Source organism: Xiphias gladius, chromosome 7, assembly GCF_016859285.1.
Source record: "Xiphias gladius isolate SHS-SW01 ecotype Sanya breed wild chromosome 7, ASM1685928v1, whole genome shotgun sequence".
Taxonomy (NCBI): Eukaryota; Metazoa; Chordata; class Actinopteri; order Istiophoriformes; family Xiphiidae; genus Xiphias; species Xiphias gladius.
Genome location: NC_053406.1, coordinates 6,777,106 through 6,801,646, shown reverse-complemented (window position 1 = coordinate 6,801,646; position 24,541 = coordinate 6,777,106). Strand labels below are relative to the sequence as shown.

Sequence of the window (24,541 nt, the reverse complement as noted above, 5' to 3'; positions counted from 1 at the left end):
TTTGTGACTGTAATATGCAAGCACACATACAGTATGAGTCAGCACAATGCCTTTCAGAGATGTTCTGCTCGTGTCCTGCACACTTGTATGAGTTTGTGTGTGGAAATGACTCGATTGAAGGTGTCAGGCTGAAAGTACAAGACTGGGGACATGCTTCAGTGTGGAAAAACTGGACATCACACATTAATACTTTTTTTTTTCCTTCTTGCATAGCAGAGGACACACTTTATTTCAAGTAAATTCTGACACACAGACCTGACCATGACCAGTATTTGGTACCTAGTTTTGATGAACACGTAATATCACAATGGCCAGTTGCATAGGGGAACAAATATCTGACAACTAGTTGCATTAGTGCCACCATGACCGAAATTCAACACCATTTTATTTTTAGAGCAAAATAACAAATTTAATATGGAATTGTAGGGCTCCCCACAATATTTTCACAAAATAAAATTCTATTTCTCAATGACAACAACGGGTCAAAAGCCCCACAGTGCAGTCGCCACATGACCAACTGACCTCCTCCACATGGTCCTAATTCCCATCTTGACACTGATTGTTGAGTGGTGCCTACAAAGAAGAACCAGCTGTTCTTCTGCCAGTTTGGCACTGGCTTTACAATACAACAAACAGATCTCCATTGGGACGAAAATAAGGATAGGTACATATCCATACTCTTCTTTGAGAAATTCTACAAGGATTTACCTTTGTAGTGATATGTCCGAATTCTGATATTACCAACTAAAGTTGGAACTGAGGAAGACTTAACATTTCATATCATGCTACCTTCCATTTTATCATAAACACGTCTTCAACAACAAGGAAAAAACTCAAATTTAAAAATTTGCTTACTTTTGCTTTACTTGAACTATATCCTCAACAACTGTAGCAGTTCTTGTGTTCATTCATCCTTCATTATCACATCATATCATCTCTGCCTGTCGACTGGGATCATGCCAAATATTCATGGTATGACAGCAATGCTTAACTGATTAACTAATTGGTCGATCAAAAGAAAATGAATGGGCAGCTATTTGGACAATCAATTAATGGTCACTTTTTTTTTTTTACACAAAAATCCCAAACATTTGCTGGTTCCACTTTTTCAAATGTGAGGATTTGTTGGTGATGAGTTGTGATGGCGTTTTACTCTACTTTTTAATATTTCATGGACTAAACAATTAATAGAGAAAACAATCACTGGATTAATACATAGTGATCATAAACATTAGCTTAAGGCCTGGTTTACAGTGAGCAAAGTGACTTTATTGCAAGACATCAAAAATTTTGCCTTGGCTTTTCTTAACATTTTAGCTATCCCTTTTAATATCTCTGGATGTAGTAGACCATTGTGTGCAATGTTGTAAATCAATGAGTAGAACTGACAGTATTGGATTTTTTGCATTTAAGTGACTTTGGACTTTGATTTAATTTTCTGGATCAGCCAAAAACAAACCTATGTGGTTATTTAATCCAGTAACAATTTCAACTGATTTTCTAGACAAGTTACTATATCACAATGTGTAGTGTCATTGGCGCATAAAGTTAATTAAAACTGTGATAGAGGCTTTTATCCATATTGCCCACTCCTGGTGCACAGATCATGTTATTAACACTATGGAGGGCATTTTTTCCAAAGCAGCAGCATCAACCAAATATCTTCGCTCCTTTTTAATCACAGCAATTCGTCTGGCTGGAAGAACTGCATCAGCAGAGCTACAACCATCTTCACTAAGCGATCATTTCAATGGTGAAGAGAAGTCTAGGACCCAGCTTGTCTGGGACACTAAGGTGGGAAAGCCAAACTCACTAGATGAATTCTGTTGCATCCAGCTTATACCTTTGGTAAATAAAAAACATAATACACACAGTCTTCATGATAGACAAAAAGCTCAGCCAATGGATAGTCACCTCCATTCAGAATTGGTAGTTGGGGTCTGGAACCATCATCATTGCTATGGAAACCATTAAGACTTCAATGGAGCGACCTTTCCCCAACTAGGAGCCTTGGCAACACACAGTCGCCTCTAACAGCAAGCAGTGCCGTGGATGATGATGCCGCAGAGTTGTGATTTTTAACTGCCACAGTGACTGTTCATACATGGCTACAGGACGCTGGGGGGGGTCGCATGGACAAATACACACATGGACACAAACTGCTGGCATCAGTCTAGGGTACAAGCATAGGTGCACAGCAGGATAATACTGATGAAGCTTACAATGTACTCCGTCATGTCATGTAAAAGAGAGAGAGAAACAGTCTGGACTGTGTTCTTCCCCTTTCGAAGCCGGCTGGACGGAGATTCACACGACTGAGAATGCAGCAGCAGACAACTAGAGGGCAAGAGGATAAGTCAAGCAGAAACGCAGCCTTTGTCGTATTATTTACCCAAATGACTCACACTTGAGTGTGATTATGTGTATTTTTGAGAAACAGAAAGGGGGTGCTGCATGTTAGAGAGCTGTGCGTGAGTGTGCGTGAGTGTGACTGAGGGAGAGATTGAGTGAAATAGTTACACAGTACATTAGGCCTGTTACCTAATGCTTGCCATCCTGCCTGCCTGCCCTCTTCCTCCCGCTCATCCTTTTCTTGCCTAAAAAACCCTCGAGAGGAAAGGGGAGAGAACAGGAAAAAGAACTGGGAAAAAAAACTCTTTCCCCACAGAGAGACAGGTCAGGACACGCAGCACAGTGCCATCTTTTACTAATCACGCTCACCTTGCTGTGCGCACAAAAAGACCGAGGGCTTTTCAAAAGTCTGTCTTTATTTGATCATTAGTGAGGTCATACAAGGGCACTGACCATGCCAACTTTTTCAAGCTATTACACAAGTATGTACATACATAAACATTCACTGTATTTTAGTGGGCTTATCAAACATGACAAACACTCTCTAGGAGCTTGTGTGAAAAATATCCACTCAAATATTGTACATTGCTGGCATACAGGTACATTACTGAAGACACAAAGCTGCATATTTTTTGGAGGGGATCACTAAGGTGGACACAATTAGTCAATTACGTGACAGAACATTCATGATAATCACCGATTATTATTTTTATGTTTTTGACAAATATATGTAAAATTACTGTATTAATCAGTAGCGAAAAAACATTGCTGCCCTGCAGAAGGGCATTACAAGTATGTTCTGCAAGGAGAGATCTGCACACTGGTTGCATCACATGTCCTTGTGTCATCATTATCACTGAAAATTAGTAGAGACCATTTACTTAGAGGCCAGCCAGGAGAGAAGATGATTCATTATACCTGGGCAGTAGCAATGGACATTTTCTAAAATGTTAAGAGCTGGAATGATAATGAAAGATGAAAGGACTTCAATGACTCTAATTAATTAATTGGGCATTAAAAAAAACTTTGATACAATAGCTGACATGGGCTGTTAAAAGGATATGCAAAAGAATGTGAAAATTTGCCACCTGTTTAAGTGGTCGGGATGTGAAATGTCATCTTAAGTAAAGCACACTGAAACAACAGGCGACTACGGGCCTAATAAAATAGCCTATCAAATTGCAATGCAGGGGGATCAGTTCCTTAACCTTAATCATCAGGAAAATAACTCTTTCAACAACTTGGCTATCTTTCTATCATACCCAGGAAGCCATATGTTTATACCCTGAACATTTTGCTTCTGTACAAGTCTTACATCTCATTTCAAAATTTCATAAAATCTGAGAATATTTTGAAGGACATTTTCCTATGAAGATGTGTTGGATACTCACAAGACATCAGTGAGTGTTGGAGATAAACAATACTGGCTTTGACTGGGTTACATCAAAGAATGGAAACAGACACGGAATTCAGTTGGGCATTTTCTAATCTAAATAGTCTTCAAACGATTAGTGCATTAACATCAAATTTATCACAATTAACAATATATCAAAACCAATGACAATTTGTTCATAGTCTATAAAGTCCCCAAATTTGTACAGTAATAAGCATTAGAGGTACACCTTAAATTAGTTGTTTAGAGTCCCTTGTTGATGGTCATGACCAGAAATAAAGTTTATTGAGAGACTGAACAATGAAATCAACATTTATCAAAACTACAGCAAAGTGTGGCCCAACTGCCTCTAGCATAGGCGTGAGTGTAAAACTCCTGTTTTGACTTCAACTTCACTAACTGACCTTTGTCTGGAGGAGATGAACTTTCACTATTACACGATCCAGGTGCAGCACACTAGCTATCTGCCATTGAAGGTTTATGTTGTGTGATTGGCTCTGAGTTAGCAAGAATATACACAACCAGACCCCGTTCCACGAGCATTAGCAACATACATTCTTGAAATAGTAACATGTATTGGAGAAATAAACTTGAAACCACTTGAAACCACTGAATCTTTTGGGTTTAAAAAACCAACATATAGAAAATGAGACATATAAAGTAGGGTTGTACAATGTCTGCTGAATTGACATATGACGATGTTTAAGACTGGTATAGCAGAGAATGGCAGATTTTCGCCCTGAAGTTAAGTTTTAATCCTCAGTTTTTCGATACAAATAAAGACTCACCCCCTGATTTACTATGGCAGGCACAAAATAGGTAGATTTTAAAAGAATTTTAATGTTTGCACTTAATTTAAAACATGCTTTCACTTAATTTAAAACATGCTTTCACTGGGTGGTAAATAGTGTGATTAAACAAGCTGTTTTTCCTTAAGTAAATCAGGCACAAAGAAATATTATAATGTTTAGAATAAACCCATCCTTAATTTTTGTGCTCTCTGACTGACACTCCTTAAAATGCATATTCATTAGTTCTCCGGCTCAACTTGATCCCCAGGGATATCCCCACGAAGAAATAATAAAAAATAAATAACATATATATTTTCCTACGTTATAGCAGAGACACTGAAATTATAGTTGGTGTTGGTGGCAGGGTACGCCCCATTGTTGGTGTGGACCCTGCAGTGCAGGGTATCATTCAGCTCCATCTAACAACTGAAAGAGCTGTTAGGCTATTTTTTGACTAGTTAGCATTTCTCATTGGATTGTTATAAAACCTAGGCTATAAAACAAGGCTCCAAAATGCATTTCATCTGATGACTGATCATCATTTCCATATTCATGATATCCACAGGCATGTGAAAGCACACTCCTATTCTTCAGATATTCATGAGCAACTGGGGACACTGAAACCCCTGCACTAGTTGACGAAAATCATGAGCTGACTGGTCTGTCTCAGACCACCATCAACAGACAACAAACAAGGCCTCTCTTTCATTCTGTCAGTCCATGTTCCACTGCAATTTTGTCCTCTGCCTGTCTCTCACTCTCAGTTAGACAGCTAGACACAGCCACACACACACACACACACACACCCACACACACATCCAGACAAGCATAATCAAGCTCACACACAAGGAATAAAGCCTAATAACCACCTCATCAATCTCTCACTATTACGTCGCTACTGTCTTTGTATTGCTCCTAGAAAACAACTGAACACACTGCTCTCATACCTATTAGTCTTTAAATTATATTGTAGTCAGATGAACACAGTTCACAAAATTTCTTCGGCAGTGGTGAAAACCATTCCATGGCACTCACTTACCCAAGTTTATGTTGGGCTCATGAAACTAAATGGTAGGTTCCCTGGGCTATGTGGTGCAAAGCAGACAATTGACCCATGTCTGCCTCTCTGTGTGTATGTCAACAAGGGAATAGAGGTAAAGCTACACAGTCAGCTGCCTTGACACACCTTTATTTGCACCATTGGAATTAAAAGCTCTTCATTAAGTTAAAAAAAAACGACAACAAAAAAACTATTATAGTAAATATTGTATGTGCAGTCTTCGGCTAGCCCTATTTGAGTGTGCATTCGAACCAAGCACCCATCATAAGGGATGTGCATGGTCACAATAGTCATATCATCAGAGAAAGGCTTCTACTGTCACCATACTGAAAGTATGGTCCTCAGTAGAGGCTCTCCAACAGGCTGGAAATCTAAGTGGCTAATAGCAGAAATCATACTGATGTAGTCAAATGCTTCAAGTGAGGCTTTCTGATTAGTTATTTGTTTTGGCCCTTTTGGGCTGGTGCTACCACTCCAGCCAAGAAGACATAGCCAACAGATTTGGAGTCACAAGAGACTACTTAAAAGTAAATAAAACCTTGAAACAGTGAGGTTTCTGATCCAATAGGTCAGCACAAAATATAACCACTACTTGGAATATTTGAGCGATCCCTTCCTCTGGTAATGCCCCAAATTTCCCCTACCTACCATCAAGGTCCAAACCTTCTGCTTGCCAAAAACACGGAAAGGCCAATTTTAAAAAGCCTAAGTGTCATGAAGAAAGTTAGAGATTTGCAGCACAGGTCTGACTTTTGGCAAACCTCGATGTACCGCATCTATTCATCAAGAATGAAAGAGTTTTGCACAATTATTATTTATTGAGAGTAGTGTCTACTAGTGTGTGTGTCAATCATACAGTATACTGCAAACTTGTGCTAAACTCTATGCAGAAGCATCTATCTACACTCAAAGTATATGGTGGAAGTTCTGAAAACACTAATTTTGCCATATAAATGTTTTCTTGTCAAGCTTCATGGAAATGTCACCTGACCGTTAACTGAAATACTTAAATACCACAAAAAAATAGTACACGAAGCTGAAATACAGCTATGACAACATAGTTAAGTTACACTACGAAAAAAATGGATGTATTTCATTAGAAGGACGTAAGAAACTTTCCTAACTTGAAATGATAAAAGCAACGCGAATTGTTTATTTACAATCATTATCCATGAGCTTTAAATTAAAAAGCCAAGGCAGTCTCTGGCTCTGCTTTAGTTGGCTTTAAGCAGTTTTCGGTGGTACTTCTGGGGTGAATTTTACAGATAGCTTTCGATACTTGGCCAACCTACACCTATCAACTTTGAAAGTTCATGGTTAATTTAAAGTTATCCAGTAGGCTGCAAACTTTTAATCTTGTGCCTTGGTATCTGTCTGAAAGATATTTGAATCTAGCCAAACAGCTAATTAGCTATGAAGCTAAGCTAGCTACTCCAGTCGGAACGTTCCGTGTCTCCTCTTTTTCATCTTCGTCAATACCCTTCCCTCCGTCCTCTGCGCTTTGCCACAAATTAACCTCGGGCCTTTCTTGTTCCCCTTAAATATACTACTAGTTAATGTATGTGAAATCTAATATATCTTGTGGTAAATGTGTTTGTATCCAGTAGTTAGAGGTGATGCCCCGTGTCGAACGGACCCCCCCAACACCAAGCAGCGGTGTCACCAAAGCGGGCTCGCCGTTGTGTCTCCGGAGCCTGGAGGCCCCAACGGATTCCTGAGTACATGGTCGAATAGGCTTGAAATAACACAGTGACAACTTCTACTTGTTCACCTCTAACGCTTGGACACTAGTTGCCTTACCTTTGCTTTGGTAATGATGTGTGTGGCTAGTTTAACAACCGCGAAATTTCCCTTGCCGATGGTCCGCTCGATTTCATAGTGGCCCACTCGGGCTGGGGGGGGCCTGGTGGCCGAAGTGTGGCCAGGATTGGTGATGCACCCAGTGGCCGTGCTGGTACGACTGGAGTGGCTGATCCCGGAGGATGGCTGGGCTCGGTTCTGGGAGCCCATTACTGCGTGGGTCGGTCGGGCAGAGTGCGTAATCCCGGCCGCAGCGGACCCACCAGCACCTCCGCTTGACACGGCCGCCATCTTCTCGCCTCTCTGCGGGAACAACAAGCAGCCTTGCGCAGCGCGCATCACGGGCACGCCCCCGCCCTGCGTCATTTTACGTGAACGCTCCTCCGCAGCGCCCTCTTTAGGTTGTAACCATGGTAACGATCAGCGTAACAAATGACTTCATCCACACAAACGTATTCTGGTTGCCTTGACGATAAAGAAGTGCGCATTATCACTGTGGTTCCCATGATTCAGTGATTCCTTGCAAACTGCAGCACTATGTATAATCAGTAGGGCTCACGAGGCTTTAAAGGTGTACGCAGCGCCAACATTACAGTGACAGATTCAAATAATCGCGTTGAGCAGAACAGACATTCTCAAGTCGCAGTTTCACTCCATCATAGTGCTCGAATGCACATGACTGTCATTGTGAATATTTACTCAAAGAAATACACAGTTTCCAGCGTTCGAGTCTGCGGGGTCCAGGCAAATCTTGGCCATTAATACTGATTGTGCACAACTGTCTATTATGATTCAAAGCAATGTTTCACTTGATAAAACGCTATCTATGTGTATAATATCCCGTTCTCAAATCTTTTAGCCTTGTACTACTGTAGATTAGCTGCATAGGCAAAGATCACTAGTGTGCTGAGAAATGGTCCTTACCGTCTGAGGGTAAAGACTCTTTGAGATCTCTTAGTGAACACTAAAAGCAGCGACTCTGTTTCCACGGTAATTAAATTCTTCACAAAGAGGGGGACTGCAACCCACACACACACACACACACACACACACACACACACACACGCACGCACACACAACACACACACACACGAGCACGTGCACATGCAGAATAAACGTCGCAGAGAACACACGCATTTCGTTCCCAGCTATGCTCCTGAAAATCTGCCAGGGGAAGACGACCTGGCACAATAACAATAACAATAAATATAACAATGCTTTGGGGGGGAAATAACTATGATTTATCAAACTGACATCCTCTAAAACGAATTGATTAATTCTTTCGATATTTATTTATGAGGGTGTAACTTTGCAAGTGGGCCCTGTAAGAAAATAAAAGTAAATAATACATGCTGAAGTTATCCATTAGAACAGAGAAATCAAAATTATGAAAAGGACAAAAAAGATCAAATCAGACATTAACAATAAATAATGAAATGCTTATGGGTTAAAAACACACCAAAACCACAAATGTCTAGAACTTAAAATTCACCAACAACACAATTTAATACAAGAATTATTTACATAAAATAATAGGGGTGAGTTCATATCATGCAGCAGTTTATTCTAACTTATTCTGCAGAAATGCTGTAGAATAGGCAGATTTTTAACTGGGATCTAGTATGTTGGCAAAACTGATATTCTATTCTATTCTACTCTATTCTATTCTAATTCTATTCTATTCTATTCTATTCTAATTCTAGTCTATGGCCCTCTCACCAGGTGGTAGACAGCACCACTCCTAGTTAGAGAGGTGTTCCTGCATCCTGTTACTCCGAGATGGAGTGCAGTAGGCAGCTGCCCTGAGTGCCCGACACCCAGACCCCCACAAAGAACCAGGTTCACAATGTGTCAGTTGGTATGAGGTCATTTGATTAATTGCTAACTTGTTTGGTATATGCACAATTAAATAACCCTTACAGGTGAAATTATACGTGTCTAAAGGCCGGTCCTGCATTATTAACTCGGGGCCCTGAGATTGGCCCTGTGACAAAATGTATTCTTCAGGAAACATGGTTCATATGCTCAAATAATTCTGTTTAAACAAACTAATCGACCCACCGAATGCCTGCGGTCAGGAAGAAGGCCAGCATCAGAGTACTGTGTGTTTTTGGGGGTCTAAAAATATATTACAAAGCTGCCATTTGTAGTCTGCTGAATGTTCTCTACTTGAAGAGTGCCTGGAGGCAACAAGATACATAATGCACAAAGAGTCAAAGGCAGGAAGATCAGAGGGGCCCCACGGACCTTTTTCCCAATTAGTACAGGGTTATATAGAGAGATTACTGACCAAACAATAGTCCGAATATTCAAACTTTATATCAAGTAAATATCCAATGTCAAAATCAAACAGTCATTTGGAAAATGATGCATAAAGACAGCACCTACTCAAAGACCGTGGGATGTTCCCATGTCTCAAGAACAGCTGTGAGGAAACACTTTTATACAGTAGATATATTTATCAGTGGATTGTGACCTCATTATGTGAATTGTTTAAATTGGTCATTCAATTGCAACATTATTCCCTTTGGGATTATTACTTGCCTATCCCAAAATGTATTGACAGCACTGACAACTTCTATAGCTGTACTTCTTTTTTATTAAGGCTTCGTCATCATGTCAATAAGAGGAAAAACTCGTGCAATGTGCTAGTATGAAAAAAAAGACAGTTGGCTTGAACCAACTAAGCAGTATTTTTGATGTCCATCGGCCTGTGTAAGAGATCCTGTGAATTGGGTGATGGTACTGGCTGGTCGCTGCCTGAATTTGGTGTTTGAGTTATCTTTTCAAATTTCAGTTTTTATCAGTGTAATGACATTTTTTTTTTTTTTTTACTGTCTTTATTCACAACGACGAGGTGTGTCAAAAACACAGTCCAAACTTTGTACAAGCCAAGGTATTCAAGGGAACATTAAGTCAGCTTAAGTCAATTTGGAAATTCAAATTTAAACATCAAAAATATTGAAATGCTTCTTACCTTCTTTGTTTTTCGAAACTTTAACTGGTTTGCAGCCAACCCATTTAGAATTGTGGATGTGAAGATTACCCAGAATGAACTATGTAGGAAATATATCATTCCACCCAATAAATCATAAGGTACAATATCACATCAGTTATATAAAATCTGCACATTAACACCATTTTTCCTATTGATAAACTCCTCATATCAGTCCCTGCACTGTTCATTTGAGTAGCCGTGGGCAGAGACATGGCGTCATGGCGTCATGACGTCGCACTAGGTTTGTTTACTGTCTTGAGCGTGGCGGGGCGCTAATGGTACAGATTTTTCATACTGTAAACAGTCTCTTCATCCTCCGTACACGAAGTAACAGCACTGTGCCGAGGTACAGCTCCGCGACTACCGGCTGTGGCATCCGTTCGTATTAGGCAGACTTGAAAAACACTTCGTGCTGTTTTATTTCAACACAGTCCTGCGACGCTGGAACTGAACTCGGATATCAAAACATGGAGCTGCTTTACCAGCATCTAAACCCACAACGCTAACGTTAGCACGGCTAACTATCACCCTGCCAGGCTTTGGCGTTTCAGATGAATACTCTCATCTTGTTGTCCTGAAACTTGCGGTTGCATAGCCGACAGATTCGCGTTTGATACGGAAGTCAATAGGACGAGGAACGAGTCTTTATTTAATGTAAACATCCCGCTGTCTCTTACGCTTGTCAATTAGCAGCTGCTGCCATTGGAAATGGCACAGTTAAGCTAGCTAGGTTGCTATCCGAGTAATTGTTGCTGAATGGAGTGGAGTTTTCTTGAGTATTGCCACACAGACTAGAATAAAGTGAAGTATCAGTTGACAGTTCAGGAAGACGGTGTCAGACAAAATGTTGTTGAGGAGTTGCTGGAAATCTCGACATAAAGACAGCTCTGGACCTGCTCCTTTTTTGATCCGGCCCGGATTGGCAGCCCTGCTCTGGTTATGTGTGACCCAGTTAGCTTGCGGCAGTGGGGCGGTGGGGGAAATCAAAAATGTGATCCAGAAAGATGCAGAGTTTGATGTCACCTATAATGACACGGTTACAAGTTTAAACCAGACCATCTATGCTTTCAATCACACTGTCTCCAGGAATAAGGTGAGTTTACATTTCCAGACTAGTAGATTTGTTTCCCATTTAATGATGTCAAGTAATATGGAGTGTAAAATGATATCTCCTCTCTATCCTTTCTTTGGGTTTCAGACAGAGGGAGTGCACGTGTCTGTGGATGTGTTGTCACAGGGTTTGGAGAGTCCTATCCTGTTTGTGGTACGGCAGAAGCAAGCTGTGCTGTCTTTCCAAGTCCCCCTCATCCTAAGGGGCCTGTGAGTATCCCCACTTTACATAAATCAGTTGTAAACTGGAATTGTCTGGAAGAATGAGCTTTTCTGTTTTTTTGTGGGTTATATACCGTATATGCTGAACACACGCCAATGATTCATCTTTGGTGGTTTATGTATGTCAAATTGAGCAATGACACATTAAGCTGTTGGAACTCAAATGGAATTTAATCTACACATCCTCCATAGAGAATGAGAAAGCAAAGGGGAACACATTAGCCGTAAATACAGACTAGTTATATATCATGACATTTTGTCACAGTGCCTAAACTGACCAAATCAATTGTAAGTGGACTGTAATTCTCCACAACACTGATGCTTGTGTCATCCAACTTAGTTTTATACCTGGCATGTATGTTTGTCTTTGTAACTTATTGCACACTCAGAGACTGTACATAAAGTAATGATCCCTGGTTCCTCCTTGGGAGTGTCCCTGCTGTTTTTCAGTAAACAGACTTCAGGTCATGTACTTCGTAGCAAAGAACTTTGTACTTTGTAGCAAAGAAACAGCAAAATTCACAGCCTTCAGTGTGCCCTAGATTGTACCTCAATGGTTATGGGGATACACAGCTTTTGTAGCCTGACTTAATCAGGTGGGATTCCATAACAGGTTAGAAGTTCAACTGTTTATTAGCAATTGGCCAATTGCCCATCTGTGATGTGTTCTGTGTCTTCCAGACTTTGTGTTACTTTCTGTGGTTGTGCAATGTTAGAATGACCTAACCATAGTTTTGCTTATACAGTCCTGTGGAAAGGCATGTTTTAGCAGATCTGTAATAACCCTTGGACTTTCACTTCCTCCTCTGAGATACCCCAGTGCAGATGTGAGAAGCCCAGCTTACTGTAAATGAGCAACCTTAAAGTGAAATTACTGTTGCATGTGGCCATGGTCCCATGCTCTCTTTAAAAGACAATTTCCGTGTTTTGAGCTATGCTGTGCGCTTTTCGCAGCATTTTTCTAGATTTGGGTTTTTATTGATTTTTGCTGGGAGAGTATTGAAGATGCATTATCTAGTTGGGTCATCAAAGAATCAAGTAGAAAAAATTCCTTCATTGTGTAAAAAGTTAGTTTCTGTGTGTAGATTTCTTTCTTTCTTCACACAATCACCCACTACCTCATTTAAAGTGTCTACACACTGTGTGCAATGGACAAGAGCTCTCACTAAATAATTAAATACAGTTTATTTTCATTAGATACAAATTTAAGGTCTTGTTAATTGTAAAACTCTCTTTTGCATGAAAACTATGTTTTTCTTTCTTTCTCTTTTTGTCAACCTCTTTCTCTCTCGGTCTCTCTGTTTCCAGCTACCAGAGGAAGTACCCTTACAATCATGTGGGCCGGACATTGTGCCAGCCACCGACCCGGGCTGCCTCTGAAACCCAGTACTTTTTTGTGGACGTGTCTACCTTGTCCAGCCAGGGTACAAACTACCACCTCAGGGTCAGCCGTGTTGAAAGCTTCACCCTTCAGTGAGTGATATTTGATATAGTCACACAAACACACGGTGCAATAGCTGCCTGGACTCTCAGCTTAATGCATCCGCCATCATACAGGGTTTTGTATGAACCAACAAATGACTTGCTGGTAGGTCTGACTTGTTATTTGCACTTTGACTACAGGACAGACAAGAAATTCAGCTTCACCGCATCACCATCCCAACCTCAGGTAAGCAGCTTGATACCATTGCTTTATGTGTTTATGATATTAAGCGCTACTTTACAACAAGGACGTCCAGTCACAGAAATATAGATAGCAAGGTGGGTGGGGTGGGTGGGGGTGGGGGGGGGGTTGTAAAGATGACAAGAAACATGAGGGAAGCAGAGGAAAGTACACAAAAAAAGGTGGTACGAAAGGAGGAGATTTCTGATTTTACACAATAATTCAGCATTTTTTTTCTCACCGTATGTCTGGTTAGTTCTGCTTTTCAACACATGTAAAAGAGAGCTAACTTCTGTTTTCTTTTTGGCCTTTCAAATAAACCTTGTAATCCATCAAGTCAGTCATGATTTTTTTCTTCCTTTTGTGTTTTTTGTCATGGAAATTATCACATCTTCCTACATACAGTGTAATAGATAGTGAAGAAAGACGGAACAGAAAAAGGGTCGACCTTGTCTGAACCTGTGAAATCAGTTATTCATGCCCTCAGCAAATGCAATACATGTTTTCTGATCTTGACCCCTCTAATTACTCTCTGCCTGACTCCCTTTTTTTCCCTCTTCTTTCCCTTCTGCCCTTTCTCTCAGTACTTCAAGTATATCTTTCCAGACGGGGTGGACACAGTGATCGTCAAGGTCAACTCAGTCATGAACTTCCCCTGCTCCGTGATGTCCATCCAGGACATCCAGGTACAATTACTCACCCTCCCTGTCGCCTCAAATCAAACTGCTGCTGTCCTTAAGTGGCCCTAGTCATTGTTGTCAGCATGTAGTAGCACTCTTGGGCCACATGATGGCATTACTGAGTTCACTGCACCAGTGTCAGTGTAATGCAGTGCAAACATTTTCGATGTTATGACGTTCTGTGTAATGCTGTTCATCTCTTCCCTCTTGCCGTTAATCTTTCGATGCTTCATCTTTCTCATTCCATTTTTTTCTCCATGTCTCTTTTCAGTGCCCTGTCTATGACCTTGACAACAATGTGGCCTTCATTGGGATGTACCAGACTATGACCAAAAAAGGGGCTATCACTGTGCAGGTAGTGTTTCACACAGTCATGTGAATTGTGCTGAAATGCAGAACATATTGAAAGCTTTTGTGACAAAGCCAGAATATAGAAGCCATTCCCACATGAACAGAGTCATATTATGTCTTTCTGTCTCTTTCCAGAGGAAGGATTTTCCCAGCAACAGTTTCTATGTGGTAGTAGTGGTAAAAACAGAGGATGAGGCATGTGGCGGTCCGCTGCGCTTCTACCCTCTGCGACCTGATGAGCTGATCGATGCTGGCAACCGCAGCAAGGTCCTCGACGTGATAGTCTCCCCTGCAATCAACTGTAAGTCACATATGTACAGCACATGAACTTTTCAGAGTTAAAATGAATTTTACACATCCACAGTTAAAAAGCTAATGTGTCTGTTCTGGCACTATTTGCTTAATTTACCTGCTGTTCCTGACAGGATGCAGAGAGGGCAGTGCCTCAAATCCCAATCTTCGATCCAAATCTTGGGTTTTCCCTACCATTATAAGACTATAAGCATTTTTGCACAGCACCTAAACCAAATGGATGGAAAATCTATGCTGCGAGTTCTCTACCGCTCTGGAGAGAAAGGATACTGTATTGGCCCAAATATAAGACTTTCTTTCTGAAATTTAGGTTTAAATAAGTAGGTGTTGTCCTATATTTCAGGAATATATAGACAATTACATGTTCATTCATTTCAACAGATATTCTTTTTTTAACGGAGAGTACCAGTGTAACTATGGTCTTTTACAGAGTGTTGCATTATGGGTTCATAGGCTTTCAGAGTTAATCATCCTTAAAAGCGTTTCGTTAGTCCAGTTTAACCTGGAGGAGTTTTTGACGGCTAGTGTAACATGTTCTGCTGCCAGAGAGGAAATAAATTCATGACAAGCGAAAATTGGTTGCTGGCATCTCCCGACGTCTTTACTGCAGAGATACACGGGTGATAAAATCTGTCAAACAGCCAAGAATTACGTCTGTCACAGGGGATGAGCTCAAAAAGACTGAAGACTGAAGAAAGGGAACTGTCAGAGAAAATGATTAGCGGAATGCGAGAGGAATGGCAGTGAGAGAGGAATCAACTCGCTAGAGTAATTCAGTCAGCTGACTAGTGGCCTCTGGGAAAGTGAACTGTCTGCAGACGTCCAACTGAGCAAAAATTTTGGTAAGCAGCCAAATGCTGTTACATTGCCAGATGGCCATAAGTCTTGTTTACCAATGTTATTGTGTATGGCGCACAGTGTGATCCCTCGCAGATATGTGCAGGATTACTTCAGGACATAGTACTCACCTAATCAGCATTGAACTGATAATGGTCAAAAATGATGTGAAAATGCATATTTTCACATTGCCTTTAAGCTCTCCGGAGCCCTGGGGAAAACCCTGAAATCATCAGTTTTATGATTGTGTCATTGCATTCGAAACTCCTTTGGGGTATGCCAGCAAAATATACCGTACAACTGCGGGAAAACAAGCATCTTTCCTGAAGCAACATTGTTTCAAACCCTGGATTCCCAAAAGCAACAGATAGCAAGTGCTGCATATTATGTATGTCTCTTTCACTTGTAAGCTGTAGCTAATATTATGCAGTCCACTCAAAGTCATTGCGGTGTTCACGTGTGAATAGGCTTAACTATATCTTCCTCCACACTCCACAGCAAAGGTGTATGTGACGGGCATGCTGTTCTGTCTGGGTATCTTCTTGTCCTTCTACCTGCTCACCTTCCTGGTGGCCTGTCTGGAGTACAAGCGGTAAGATTTTGCACTTTTCTCTGCTGGTAGTGGGCGATCTTCCTCCCCCCAAAAAACCCCACACAAATCACGATCCACGATCTAAATGACAATCCTTCTTCCCAATTTTGAGATTTACTTTCAAGAAAAGCCACACTCAAACCAGCCAGTGGACTTTATCTATTTGTACCATTTAAAACACAGTAGTGCATTAAAGACACTGGCAGATCATAGTTTGCATTTGAAGTGTGTCCCAGTTTTGAACTGCACCATATCCTTAGCTATATTGAATATGATAGTCACCTCGTTCCATCATTTTTTTTTTTTTTTTTAAATCGTATTTTTTTCAACTGCCCTAATGCATTGGTCAGTGGTAGCTGTTTATTTTTCGGGACCTTGTGAGGTACAGATGAGTGGAGTTGTACCTCCGGAAGTGCCAAACATTACCCGACAAAGTTTACGGATAACTTTGCTTTGAGAAATATTGGACTGTGCATGGCCGAACCATTGCCACACTACTGACGTTGAGTCCTATTTTGACACCAGCTCCTCATCCGCCATGCCGCTAGCTCACGTTGAATACAACAAAACGTTGAATACAATAGAGACACATGATATAATTTGGCCAATCAGCACAGCCATCTAGTAGGCAATCATTCCATTGGTTTGTGCACGTAGTGTGGATCCACGTTGTTAGGGTAGACTCAGTGTAAATGCCGTAAAATGTCACAGTCTCTACGATTTACTTGAGAAGTAGATCATGGACATCTTCAAGATTGATCACGAAAATCAAAAATCAAATCAAATCGTCAGATCGCCCACCCCTACTCTCTGCGACCAAAACAAAAGTTAGTTACTACATCCACTTCATATACACAAGGCTCCTGTCACTGCTGAGATGTCTGTATTTATCTATCTGAAGTCTTCTCTTGTATCTTCCCTTGTGGCTCTGCCACAGACAATTCTCATTACATTCAAAAAGGCTTCAGGTTTAAATCTACATGAGGTTGACTCATAGAAGTTTACAATGTTCAGATTTATAAATCTCAGTCCCAGTTCAACCGAGAGATTCAAATCTGCGATCGAGGAAATTTGTTTAGCTGCTTTTCGAGACAACCCTATACTGAATACAAATTTCGTTCATTAACATATTTTCCTCTCTGTTTCTGCAGAATGAATAAGAAGAGGGAGGTGTTTCAGAACCCTGCTGACATGTCGCCTGCTGAGACAGGTAACCCAACAACTAGATATGATGGCCTGGCCTATTAGGGGTTCGTTAGAGGGTGTGTGGAGCATACAATTATTTTTAAAGTCATAAACATATACTGTAGAGTAGATGCTGTATATGTAAGTATATAAGATGTTAAACTACACTTAACATGCCATTTAACTTTTAAGCTTTTATGTAGAATTTAACACGTCTGTGTTGTACTGAATGTGTCTTTCATTCTCTCTCCCTCATGCTAATGTGGGGTTCAGCCTCTCTGCTTGGGAAGAACGGAGATGGTATAACGACACAGTTCCTCTTTTTGTGTGCCTGCTGCCTTTTCTCACACTGTGTTGCTTTTCCACAGATACTTTGCATGCATTCGCTCATATACTATAACTCTCTTGTCACAGAAACAGCATTTATAGAAAACAAAATAGAGTAATATTATTGGCTATAGTGCTTTGTGGACCGTGGAGTAACATAAACGTGGCACTGTTCCACAACAGTTAAGCTTTACGGCTTGCATCATAGAGCTACAGATACACAGGACTCATCTGGGTACTTGTAAGGTGGAACTAACCGCAAAGGATTCTCACAATCACGCTTTTCACTATTTCATCACAAAGTTACCCTTTTACTTCTTCTCACTGCTATACAGTTTGTCGACTGAAGAAACACATAAGTGTGTACGTCATAGCCGACAATGCTAACAATATGATAGAGCAACAAGAGTAGTTGTTCCATGAAGTACTAGAGACAATCATTGAGCTAAATGGATACACTGTTGATGTGTTTCTTCAGCTCAAGGCCGCCTCTCAGTGCGTATCTGTGTCCGTTCACCGCAGTGTTTGCCGACATGATTTGATTTTAAACCGCAGGAGGCGGATACAGTTTTGGAATTTGGAGTTCACTTTCACTGCAGCAGTCACCACTCTGCACAACAAATCAGCCTCTGCACCATCTCTTAGCGCTCACATTATCACCCATCTACTACAACTGTTATTTCAAAAATGTTTTCTTAAGCACTTTGAGCCTGACAAAACTGTTGGCCACCAAAATTCTGTCTTTATTCCTTCATGTTTTAATGCCTTCCCCAATGCCCCGTGTTTGCGTACTAACAATTAAGCTGCAGTGGTGTTTAAGTATGCAGCAGTAAGATACTAACAAGTGTCGGTTGTAGTGATGCCTGTCTGTGCATGTGTATTTCATCAACGTGTACTCAGCTGGGAGTTTAAATTTGTGTGGTCATGTCTCCCCAGGCAAGATTCCAGCCTCGCCGTGTGAATATGGCTCCTTTGGTGAGTTTTGGCCACTTTTGGTTTTGTCTTTATTTTTGTGTATGATTTAATTAAATAATCTTTTTCTGTCTTCCTCCTCCCCAGCTGACAACGGCAGCACACTGAGTTCTGAGGTCATCACTGACAGTGCCAACTCAACCGATAACAACTACGGATACATGGGTATGGCCAAACATGGACACAAGTTGTTTCTGTTTCACCACTGTCGCTCAGCAGTATGTCTCCACAGCCTGGCTTGCAGTCGGCTCCTCTGGAAGCAGCTCCAGTCCCTCACTGGTTTTCTGTGTGTCTTTGTTCATCAGGACAGGATTCTTTCAAACGTCGACAAATCCACAGTCACCCTTACCACATAGCCATCCGCATCGGTGACACCCTGCCGCAGGATTTGGCCAAATCAATTCCGAGATTTACACCAAACCAATCAGCACTATGTTAATTGCACATCAATGAGAGTTTGAGGTTGATGCCCGGAAGTGGCCAGATTCCTAATCTGATGATGCTGAAATGAACAGCAAACACTGTTGATAGTGCAAAAATCGAATTACCAAGAATCAGTCTAAATTTCTGTTTAATTTATTTAAAAATTGCAAAAAAAAAAAAAAATTAAAAGGTTTGATGTTTTTGAAAATCTTTGCTTCATTGAAAAAATTTCTTTTAAATCCAGACATCCGTCTAAATTTCACAGATTGTCCCACCAATAAACTGAAGTCCTCTTTTCTTTTTGCCATCGTGTCCCCCTCTCTCCTGTCTGTCCTCCCTCCATCAGAGCGATCATTGGACAGCGTTGGGCGAAGCAGGCAGGAATCTCTGAGCTCTGTGGAGGAGGATGACTATGACACGCTGGATGACATCAACTCAGACAAAAACATTGTCCGCACCAAGGTTCACCTCCCCTCTCCGACTTAATACACAGTACCTGTTTTTTGTGAATGTTTGTAATGTAGGTAACACTGGTTATTAGACATGTCATGATGTGTGAATGTTATCATTCCTTAATGTTTCCCGTCTTTACCTGATGACTGTCAGTAATAAAATCCTTTTCTCATCATAGAAATTTCTGTGTGTGTCTGACCTGGCCCGCAAAGACAAGAGGGTCCTCAGCAAGAAATACCAAATCTACTTCTGGTGAGGAAACCTGTTAGGCCGAGAATGAAAAATGCCATTCATATAACGATCCCATAACAAAGATCCCTCTACATCCAGGTCGAGGTCTAATAGACTCATAAATTCATGAACCAACTCATAGTTAATGACATTTTGTCACGATTTTTACATTATTCCTATACACATATGCCCTGCAATTGCAGCATCTCCAAGACAGTGGCGTAATAGTGGCAGTAAAACTAAGATAGTAAGAACTCTGGGGGTTGTTACTGTAAAATACAGTATTTTTACAGTATGAAAATAATAATAATGTTATTCATTGGTTACAGAGAGATGGGGAATAATGAAGCACTGCATCCCTCCAACAAATCTTTCATCATAAGTATGAAAAAGTCTAACGATAATCTTCTCTCCAGGAACATTGCCACCATTGCTGTGTTCTACGCCCTGCCAGTCATCCAGCTGGTCATCACCTATCAAACGGTAAGAGCAATCGACTGTTTCTCATGTCAGTTTTGTGACAAAACCTCAACACGTGGATGTGCACCGTGGATGGATGTTAAACTGACTCTCTGTACTTCAGGTTGTCAATGTCACAGGGAACCAGGACATTTGCTACTACAACTTCCTGTGTGCCCACCCCCTGGGAGCTCTTAGGTGTGTAGCTAGCAAGCCTGTTAAAATGCAGGACCGATGTATTACGACAGCAAACAAAATGGCTAATGAGTGGCATACCCATGTTAAATTTTTGTCCTACACAGTGCATTCAACAACATACTCAGTAACCTTGGTTACGTGATGCTGGGACTGCTCTTCCTCCTTTTTGTCCTCAAGAGAGATATTGTCCACAATCGAGCCCTGGTCCGTAACGATCTCCATGCGCTGGTAAGGCATATGTACACAAACGGTTCTACGGCACACACACTGTAAGGCACAGATAAATGAGCTCACACTGTGTGTGTCGCCAAGCAAATATGGTTTTCGGGTGTGTTTCTAGACTGAATTATAATTGCTAGTGGTTGACAACTGAACACTGGCCTTATTTGCTATGGCATGTTGCTACTTAGGTACTGCGAGGTTCATAACAAGACCTCTTTGTTCTTCCAACGTCTTCGTAAACCACAGCCTCAGGTAGCTTATTGCATAAATAAATTAGAAAAAGGAAAATGGAAACAGGCACAGTACTTTTGGAACATGGAGTCAAATTTATTATTTATGAAAATGCATTGCCCAACTCTTAGTTCAGTTTTCCTCTCACCCACCCCCAAGGAATGTGGTATCCCAAAGCACTTTGGTCTGTTTTATGCCATGGGAACTGCTCTGATGATGGAGGGCTTGCTCAGTGCCTGCTACCATGTCTGTCCCAACTACACCAACTTCCAGTTTGGTAAGCGTGCTTCTTTTCCCACGAGGACTTTGGGTTTCTTTGTGCGACGGCAGAATACTAGCACTAACCAACCATCGGATGTAAAGCTGGCATCTATCACACAGCTTTCTGTTGTTTCTTCGATACTATTTACAACATTGCTGTTTGAATGTGTTTTTGTTGTAACGCTGACAGGCAACTGAAGTCTTGAAGAGTTTTGCTTACTGCAGAGGGAGAATACTGTCACTCTGAAGGAAGGTGGAGGGGGCTGGGTGTAGTTTCTCTGAGCTGTCTGCGAGGATATGTGGTGTAGCTAGTTGGAAATAGTCTCTTAACTTATTATGCTCAGGCCGACATGCAGAGCATCCCACTGGTTATGAAATTTATGGATACAATTTTAAAAGGGAACACCTGTTAATGTAAGACAATCTCTCCATGAGTCCCATTTTATGAAAAGAGTGGGTCATTTGCATTAAAGAAAGTAAATCTGAACTGTAACTCAGTGATAACAATCTGCAATGACTTCCCTAATCCTTCTGTTTTGTTTTCGATGATCAAAGGGAAATGTGTGTGTTGTAATATTCTTTTCCCCCTTTTGCAGACACCTCATTCATGTACATGATTGCCGGGCTCTGTATGTTGAAACTGTATCAGAAGAGACACCCGGACATCAATGCGAGTGCTTACACTGCCTACGCCTGCCTGGCTGCAGTCATCTTCTTTTCCGTGCTGGGAGTGGTAAGTGCGCACACCTACACACCACAAAACAGACAAGGCCTCGGTGATGTTTAACGTGCAAAAGAAACACATTTCATAATTATTGTGGTGGTTTGTTCGCAGGTGTTTGGGAAAGGAAACACAGTCTTCTGGATCGTTTTCTCAGTGATCCACATTCTGGCCACTCTCCTCCTCAGCACACAGCTCTACTACATGGGCCGATGGAGGCTCGGTAAGATCACAGCAAGAAACGGGCTGGAGTCCTGGTTGTTAGATGTTCCTGGTGGTTCATATCAGTCCACTAGTGCTTTCTTTTTTTCTTTTGTCGTATTCAACACAGTTCATGCATCTTTTGAAAAAAAAGTCTGTATAGATAATCATTTTAGAGTCAGTGGAATATTTTTACAATCTTAACATCAGAGATCACGCTAAAGAAGAATTGTGTGTTGAAACGCTATAAGTGCTTCATGGAAATCTGTTAAATGTGCAGTAGCACAATTGAACTGCCGTCTGTGCAGACAGAATACTATTTGGTGTGTTCCTCTAAATGTATTATTAATGCATTTTTTTCAGTAAGCTCTTGATTATTGTTTGTACAGGGCTTTGTCATAGGTTAATATACAGGTGTATGCATAGGAGTGAGGTCATTATAAAGTGTCACCCTGCTGTGGGTTTGATCCTCACAGCACACCTCATGCCAGTGTTTGACTGCAACTAATATCTGTCTGCATTATGTGTGGACCAGACTCTGGGATCCTGCGCAGGATGGTGTACGTCATCTACACAGATTGCATCAGACAGTGCAGTGGACCTATGTATATTGTGAGTCGTTATGCTGAAGAGTTGTCATGGCGTAATGTAACATCACAATTGTTCACACGGATCCAGTGCCTCAATTATTAACACCCAAGTCATCTTAAACACTCGTTGGTACAGTATGTAATTGTACTCTGTATTGACAAGTCCAGATGAATTGCTTGTAAATCGTCTTGTCGCTTTGGTTTGTCTTTTAGGACCGTATGGTTCTGCTCGTAATGGGGAACATAGTCAACTGGTCTCTGTAAGGAAACACTCTCTCTCTCTGGGAGTTAAGTAGCTACGACATAAATTTAAATTTAGAATGCAGAAGTGACAGGTGACCTCTTTTTCTTTCTCCCCCTCTGCAGAGCTGCCTACGGCCTGATAGAGAGACCTAATGACTTTGCCTCCTACCTGTTGGCCATCGCCATCTGCAACCTGCTGCTCTACTTTGCCTTCTACATCATCATGAAGGTGTGCTTGAGTGTGTCCATTCACTTGAGCTCATTTCGATTTATAAAAAAGCAGACACGTTTTGTACTGTATATCTACATCTATTTTTTTCTGTGTGTGTTTAGCTGCGGAGTGGTGAGAGAATCCAGTGTCTGGCGTTGGTGTGTATTTTCTTCACGGCTGTCGTGTGGGGATTTGCACTGTATTTCTTCTTCCAGGGTCTCAGCACTTGGCAGGTCAGCAAGTCACACACACACACACACACACGTGCTTAGTCAGAACGGGAAGAGAAACTACTTCATTCCTACATTATACAGCAAGAGTTGATTGTGTGTGTTTCTCTCGGCTGGCACAGAAAACACCAGCAGAGTCTCGTGAGCACAACAGGGACTGTATCCTGCTTTCATTCTTTGATGACCACGACATTTGGCACTTCCTCTCCTCCATCGCCATGTTCGGATCCTTCCTGGTATGATCAAGTTTGATGTGTGCGTCTTTTAGCCAAGGAAAGCAGCACAGTCAAATTGAAACATGCAACTTTTATCACTTTAAGAAGTTGCTGCAGGTTTATGATTTATTACTAATTTATACCTTCATAACTCATTTCTCATTGTTTTGTGTGTTAAGAATGTGCTTAACATTCATAAAGCAATAAAGAAAAACATCAGTTTGAGCTTTTCTTTTCCAGTCACATCGACTTACATCAGTTTACTAAACTCTGCAAGTTAAAAGATGGTTAAATTACATTTTGAAGTGAGATTATTCTCTTTGACTTACCTGGTTAAAATTCTATCAGCAGTGGATAAAGGTAAAAATACTCAATGGGACTAAAACTTTGGCAGGTTGCAGCAGTGTTACATTGATGACTCGGAAATATCTGAGTGGAATCTGAATCTACAAGCAGGACGTCTTTAACCTCCCCATGAGCACTAACACATCACCTCTCCTGTGTCATCTTAGGTCCTCCTGACTATGGATGACGACCTTGACACCGTCCAGAGAGACAAGATCTACGTCTTCTAGACTTGTCGGATCTTTGGCGACGAGCTCAGCTCTTCCTCTCTGCCTTAGCGCCCTTCTTTCTCTCCTTTTGCGTCTCCTTCATGTTCTCAAAGAGCACAGTCAGTAGCTTGGTTTTCCCAGACTGTCGATGGGCGTGTCTCCACCTCTCACAGCCAATCAAACAGTCCTGGAAGGGGTGTAGCCCCCCCTGCAGTTGCATGGACACTAATGTGCCAATGAAGAACTGGATCTACATTGAATGAAGTGTTTTGTCCGCTGCCACCATCAAAATAACTGTTGTGATCGATGTTTACTTACTGATGACGATAAAAATGTACACACTTGCTTAAAAAAAAAAAAAAAAAAAAAAAAAAAAACTGTCCAAATTAACTTATTTTATACTGTCCTTAAAAAAAACAAAAATCAACAATGCATTTTGAAATTACTGTTTAT

At 41.1% G+C, this 24,541-nt stretch overlaps 2 protein-coding genes across 3 annotated transcripts in view; one reads left to right on the top strand and one right to left on the bottom strand.

Annotated features, from left to right (window-relative positions):
- Positions 1–7,719, bottom strand: part of sik3 (SIK family kinase 3) — a 38,319-nt gene extending 30,600 nt beyond the window's left edge. Inside the window, exon 1 of the mRNA XM_040131831.1 lies at positions 7,397–7,719. Coding sequence (XP_039987765.1) covers positions 7,397–7,687 — 291 coding nt within the window. The 5' untranslated portion in view covers positions 7,688–7,719. The remainder of the gene's footprint in view (positions 1–7,396) is intronic.
- A 2,887-nt stretch (positions 7,720–10,606) lies between these two features.
- sidt2 (SID1 transmembrane family, member 2) lies at positions 10,607–24,465 on the top strand. 2 transcript variants are annotated; one of them, XM_040131771.1, is made up of 26 exons: positions 10,607–11,487; positions 11,593–11,714; positions 13,035–13,199; positions 13,350–13,395; positions 13,974–14,075; positions 14,341–14,424; positions 14,556–14,721; positions 16,068–16,161; positions 17,313–17,371; positions 17,620–17,646; positions 18,610–18,648; positions 18,733–18,810; positions 19,415–19,530; positions 19,700–19,773; positions 20,169–20,235; positions 20,336–20,409; positions 20,514–20,637; positions 21,022–21,139; positions 21,720–21,856; positions 21,959–22,067; positions 22,581–22,657; positions 22,849–22,895; positions 23,002–23,107; positions 23,212–23,322; positions 23,442–23,555; positions 24,047–24,465. In XM_040131771.1, the coding sequence occupies exons 1-26, from the start codon at positions 11,239–11,241 to the stop codon at positions 24,107–24,109; spliced, it is 2,568 nt and encodes an 855-aa protein (XP_039987705.1). In that variant the 5' UTR covers positions 10,607–11,238; the 3' UTR covers positions 24,110–24,465. The 2 variants fall into 2 exon arrangements, with proteins under 2 accessions (XP_039987705.1, XP_039987706.1); XM_040131772.1 differs by lacking the exon at positions 17,620–17,646.
- Positions 24,466–24,541: the final 76 nt, after the last annotated feature.